The 5,917-nt window shown below is 45.2% G+C and overlaps 1 protein-coding gene across 1 annotated transcript; it reads left to right on the top strand.

The window, feature by feature from the left end:
• Nucleotides 1-796: 796 nt before the first annotated feature.
• Nucleotides 797-5,462, top strand: PSMA7 (proteasome (prosome, macropain) subunit, alpha type, 7; the record flags this gene model as incomplete). Its single annotated transcript, XM_009871449.1, has 6 exons — nucleotides 797-923; nucleotides 2,327-2,451; nucleotides 3,719-3,841; nucleotides 4,228-4,347; nucleotides 4,885-4,947; nucleotides 5,210-5,462. Coding segments are annotated over 6 exons (651 nt in total), but the record flags the coding sequence as incomplete, so codon positions are not given.
• Between the last annotated feature and the right edge of the window lie 455 nt (nucleotides 5,463-5,917).

Raw genomic sequence — 5,917 nt, forward strand, 5'->3', positions numbered from 1 at the left:
TAATCTCCAAATAACAAAATACCCAGAAGAAAATTTACTGCCTTTGGGATGGGAATAAATGTAACGACTTAGTGCCAAATAAGCTCTCCTTTCTTTATTTTTTTTCCCCCAGAAATTAAAACCGCTGTAAAATGGAAGCTAGCATTTAATACAGTCTGCCTCTGTCTTGTTGAGTAGTTGGTTATATTTAATGTTTCTGGAAACATCTGTAACACACTAACAGCAGGGCCGTAAGAACAAAATGACTCCGTCACCCTGTGAGAAGCAATAGGAATGAGTGTGAAAGGTCAACAACTTCTTCTCTTCCTCCCTGATGCTGGAAAAGGCATATTGGGAATATGAATTGGGACGTTACGGCAGCAAGCTGCTGAGAGGCTGCTTGTAGGTTTTACTTGGTCTGATCTTCAGCATTTTGGGCTCCAAGTTGAGCAGTAGCAGCGGAGCAGTTGTGGGGTCAGTTTTGTTGCTGATCCCGCTTCTTTGGCTGCAGAAACACAAGTGCTGGGATTGGGGAGAGATGGGGACAGCAAGGCTGGGAGGAGGAGTGAAGAATGTGTCTCGGGAGCCACACCGATTTAAATTGGTATTGGCTGATTATGAAACTGGAATCTAACACAGTTTTGGTTACATCAGTCCTTTCTCCAGGTTGTGGCAACGAGAAATAAGATGCTGACTTCAAGCTGAAATAATGTTTACCACGTGGAGGTTTTCTGTTTGTTTTTTTTTCCTATTCAGTAAAGTCTGCAACTACTAGGTTTTCTGAGCCTAGCTTAACTTTTTGTTTAATGTGTTGAAGGTTGGAGTAAGAGGGAAGGATATTGTTGTTCTCGGCGTGGAGAAGAAGTCTGTGGCAAAACTTCAGGATGAAAGAACCGTACGGAAGATCTGTGCTCTCGATGACAACGTCTGCATGGCGTTTGCAGGTATTTGATACCTTCAGGGGTTTTGGCAGTTTTTGGGCACTTTTTGGGTACATCTATGGATTCTGAGAACATGAAGCGTTTAGAATAAGAGGACTGTGGGGAAGGAGTATAGTTCCACAGCTGCTTATTCTTTTTGAAATAGCCTCCTGTGTGGATAAATACAGAGGGAACACCAGTGATCTAACGAGAGGAAATACTTGTTCAGGTTACTCAGGTCCTCTAGGTTTAATGTGAGCATTAAGACTGATTAATGTGAGGATGAAGCTGATGTGTCATTGTCACAGATACAGAAACATTCTGTTTAAATGTGTGTGTATATATTTTATGTATTTCAGATTAAATATTCAAATAGGTATTGTGTATAAAATACAAATTACTAATGTGTATTACAGGAGCTGTAAGAAAGTTCATCAATTACAGGGACCCTTTCCCACCTGCATCACGCCAAAAAAGCTAAATTTTGTAGGCTTGTCGCAAAAGAACCCCAACAACCCAAAACCCAACAACAACAAAATAAAAAGTAAAAAGAAAAAAAAAATCTCTGTTCTTGTTTAGAAGTCTCCTTCTGAATGAACAGCTCTGGATTTGAAGCATAAGTATTCTAGTTCCACATTCTTCCAGTTCCAGATGCCTTCATTTTCATTGTTCAAAGCTTAAAAAGGAGACATGAAAGTTAAAAAACCCAGCACAATATAGTTGGAGAGAAGATGTATTTCAGAATGATTCTCCTCTCTTCAAGCAGTTCAGAACGTTTGTGTCGGTGTTAGTAATGCTTTAAAGGGAGATCTGATTTAACCAGCAAAACCCAATGGATTTTAGATTTAGTCTGCTGCTTTACTGCTTGGGGAAGGGTTGCGCTATGTGCAGGCGGGCTCACAAGCTTGAAGAAAGGTTCTCCAGTGGAAGCAAGGCTGTGAATTGAAAATGGCATCATAAGCTAAAAAGTAAAGTAAGTTTATTCTGTTTTTTTTTTTTTTAAAAAGGTACGTACTCGTTTCTGTCAGCTAACCTCATGCTGCCGTAGCCTCATCACCTAGACAGCATTTGCTGTGCAGCTAAGCCTGGCTTGCAGCTGGGGGACTGCACCAGAAATGAAACGAATTTGCTAATTTGCTGTTAGGTGCAGTGCTGGCGGTAATATTTCCATTACCTGCTTCAGAACTGCCCGTGTTGCCTAACTCACAAACCGCAAAGCTGCAGACTAAATCTCCTCCTTGTTTTGGTACATCAGCTTCTTTCTCCTGCCTTAAAAACGCTGCTCTGGCTCAGCAAACCTGAGAACACCCGACCTCTTGTTTGTGTTCCCCGTCGCTGTTGGCACTGACCTCCTGCCTCTCTGGGGGCCAGACGAGTTGTTCCCTTTGCACACATGGCACGAGTGCCGGCGTCCGCTGTCGTTTCAGGGCTGACGGCCGATGCCAGGATCGTTATAAACAGAGCTCGTGTGGAGTGCCAGAGCCACCGGCTCACCGTGGAGGATCCCGTCACCGTGGAGTACATCACGCGGTACATCGCCAGTCTGAAACAGGTACGTCAGAGCGCGGGAAAACAGTCCTGATGAACAGCCCTGCAGGCTGAGTCTGTGAACTGTCTCTCCTGGCCTTGTCCTCCTCGCTCGGTAAAAATCAGTGTAACAAAGCAACTTGTGGGTGTTTATTGGAAGTAGGGATGTAGTAATAGAAAAGGAGGATTTATTAGTGTTTGGTTTTGGTTTGGTTTTTTTTCCCAAGATGAAAACATTAATTAGTACTGGTAAGGACTGCATAACTACCTTTGTGATACCATCTGGAACATTCTGCTCATCTGCAGCTCTAACTCACTCTCATAACAATGGTGCCGTGTTATTGTCAGAGTATCTTTGTGGCTCCTGTTTGTTTTTTTTCCTCCTACTGAGCTATTGCAGGGAGGTGTAAGAGAGGAGCAAATCAACACAGTACTGAGTACCTTGTACATTTGACAGTCATGAATTTAAAATGAATTGCGGGGTCAAAATATGCTCAACTGTGTTCTGTCACAAAGCTATTCATTTGCTGGTGTATTAAACTGATTTTGAGCAACCAGTGGGGATTAGAAAAAGTCTTAATTTACTTATGCGGAGACATGTGTAAGTATAGCGGTGGTGACAGTAGCGTGATTCTTGCAAGAATCGTGAGCCTGCTGGAGCAGAATGCCACTTCCCAGAGCTTCACTTTGGTCCTTCACAGCAATCTCGCATTTTTGTCTCCCGTTCTGGCACATTCCCGGTTTCTCTGAAGCTGTGACAAACCATCGATCTCGCGCAGCATTCCCACTGTGCCGGAGCTGTCGGCCGCGATGTGGTGGCGGGAGGGCTGTCCCATGGGCTGTGCCGGAGCCTGCTCGTCACTGCAGGGAGGCCGTGCTTCCCGATGGAATCGTCGCAAGTCGCTGGTGACGACTGACTTCGTGTTGAGGCGTCACCGTCCTCTTTTTTGGCTCCCTGCGCGTGCCTGTCAGAGCCTTACACCCGGGCCTGCAGGCTCGGCCTCTCGGCACCACCCAGCAGCCGAGGGAGGTTCTTCCCATCACTGTAACTGCAGCAAACTTCAGCGGGGGTTTAGGAACAGGGTGTTTAGGAACAGTGATCACCGCTGGCTTGCCTTGCTTCAGGTCTTCTGTAAGGCACGGAATCCTAACTTGAACCAGCTAGATCGGAGAGAGAGCCCACTAAAAATATTTCTGGTGCCTCTTGTGGCTGTAACTTGCCCGGCATCTGCTTTCCTCTGTAAAGCTGCTTAGAACTGCTTCTGAAGTCAGTGCCTCTTCTTTCTGATCAGAGATACACGCAAAGTAACGGCCGCAGACCTTTTGGCATCTCTGCTCTTATCGTGGGATTTGACTTTGATGGAACCCCCCGGCTGTACCAGACCGATCCCTCTGGTACCTACCATGCTTGGAAGGTGAGTCGATTCTGTCTCTCGTGGAGCAGTGGTGAGGTATTTGTGAGTTCGTGTCTCTGTGAAAGAGAGACAGGCGTAGGACGGAGATCTTGCTGATCCGATGGTGCTGGCGAACAGCTGCAGAAATCCTTCAGGATCAAATTTACTGTGAAGGGCAGTCTGCAGTTCAGCTTTGCTTGGAAAATCTTGTCCTGTTTGACAAAAACACACCTCTGTGTGATGACTTGTCTTTTTGTGTGATATTTGGGCAGTAACTGAACACAGTCCCCTGAAAAATACATGGTAATGAGATTATGTAATTGCACGACTCATTTCTTGCTTTTTCTGAAATGAAGTCTCTTCTAAACTTCATTATCTTTTTTTTTTCCCCCCTTCAATGTTTCTAGGCTAATGCCATTGGCAGAGGAGCGAAATCTGTGCGTGAATTCCTGGAGAAAAACTATACCGATGAAGCCATCGAAACAGATGATCTAACTATTAAACTTGTCATCAAGGCCCTTCTTGAGGTGAGTGTTTCAGATCCCTGGTGTGACTTCTCACTGTACGTCTGGATCAAGTTCATAAACAGGAGTCCATGAAAATCTGTGTGTGTGTCACAAGGTAAAAGATCTGTGAAAACTGTTCCTTGTGGGACATGGGTGTGGAATTAAAGGTTCAGAGTATTTCAGGGAACAGTTTCCATTGCTTACACAGAAGAACTTAGTAGCAGTTCTCTGGGGAGGAACCAAGTCTTCAGTTCTGGGTGTTAAAACATGCACCAAAGGTGTGCTAAACCGGATGCAGAATATTCTACAGTAGAGGTTTGAGATGTAGCAAATATCAGTAGTCAGGTGGTGGAAACGAGGGGTTCCTCTCCAGCCACTGAGTGCAGTGAGGCCAGAGGGCAGACTGCTTTTGTGAGAGTTGCAGCAGCCAAGTGGTGAGAGCTAAGGAGTGAAACAGTCCCCCCGCCCGTACCTGTTCTCCTTCTGAGACGACCTTGACGAGGGTTGCTGAAGGTAGTTTCTGGACATACTTCTAACGCCTCCATCTCCCTCCCTAAGGTGGTGCAGTCTGGTGGGAAGAACATCGAGCTGGCGGTTATGAGGCGAGAACAGCCGCTGAAGGTAGAGTCTTTGTTTTGCTTTACTCCCTTTGTAGCAGGTTGTTGGTCTGCATTAACTTCCAGCCCTTCATCTCACGTTCTGCCCTGGCAAATGCTTCTGTTGATTATTAGTGGCCAAGGAATGTTGTTGTGTCTGTAGAAGGTACCCGGCTTGGATAAATAGCAGTTAACTCTTTCTTTCCCTGTCAGAACTAGAACTGCACAAATAACGAAGTCTGAAAGTTGTATTAGTATCTTGAGGGTCACCTCTGTTTCTGTTTTAGATCCTAAATCCTGAAGAAATTGAGAAGTATGTTGCTGAAATTGAAAAGGAAAAGGAAGAAAATGAAAAGAAAAAACAGAAGAAAACATCATGATGAATGAAACTCAGTGGCTTAGCTGCTTCTTTTGGATCCAAGTGATGGGTTATTCTGTAGAGACAACATGTAGGCGTTCCACTTATTCATACTGTGCGCCTCTTGAGACCTACAATAAACCTACTGATTTTTTTTAAAGCTGTTATTTAAAAAAAAAAAATCGGTCTGTTCCTTGGATTTTAATTACCTAGGATTGTTTGGTTGGCTCCAGAACAGCAGTAGTGAAGCATTAAAGGACAAAGACTTTGCATTTTTTTTCCCTTGGACACTTCACTTTGTTTAATGGTTCTTTTCCACGCTGTCTCAGTTGTTAGCTTCTCCTTCCCCTTTTTTTTTTTAAGTAGCTGTCTCAAGGGTTGCATTATGGCCTCAGCAGAACGTAATGTATGGAATTACCCTTTTCTTCCATGAGTAGCATCTTCAAGTGTAAATGGCCGGGGTCTGCACAGGAGCCGTGTGGCAGCAGCGCTGCAGGAGGGTCGGGTGGGGGTCGTGCTCTGGGAGGGGCAGTGGCAGCAGACCCGGGTGACTCTGCTTCCACCCACCCTGCGCCATTCAGCAGAGTCAGAACGAAGCGTGGCTGTTGGCATTGCCCGCTGGGGGAGGGGTAGCCCA

This window comes from Apaloderma vittatum, unplaced genomic scaffold (genome assembly GCF_000703405.1).
Source record: "Apaloderma vittatum isolate BGI_N311 unplaced genomic scaffold, ASM70340v1 scaffold23026, whole genome shotgun sequence".
NCBI classification, from domain to species: Eukaryota; Metazoa; Chordata; class Aves; order Trogoniformes; family Trogonidae; genus Apaloderma; species Apaloderma vittatum.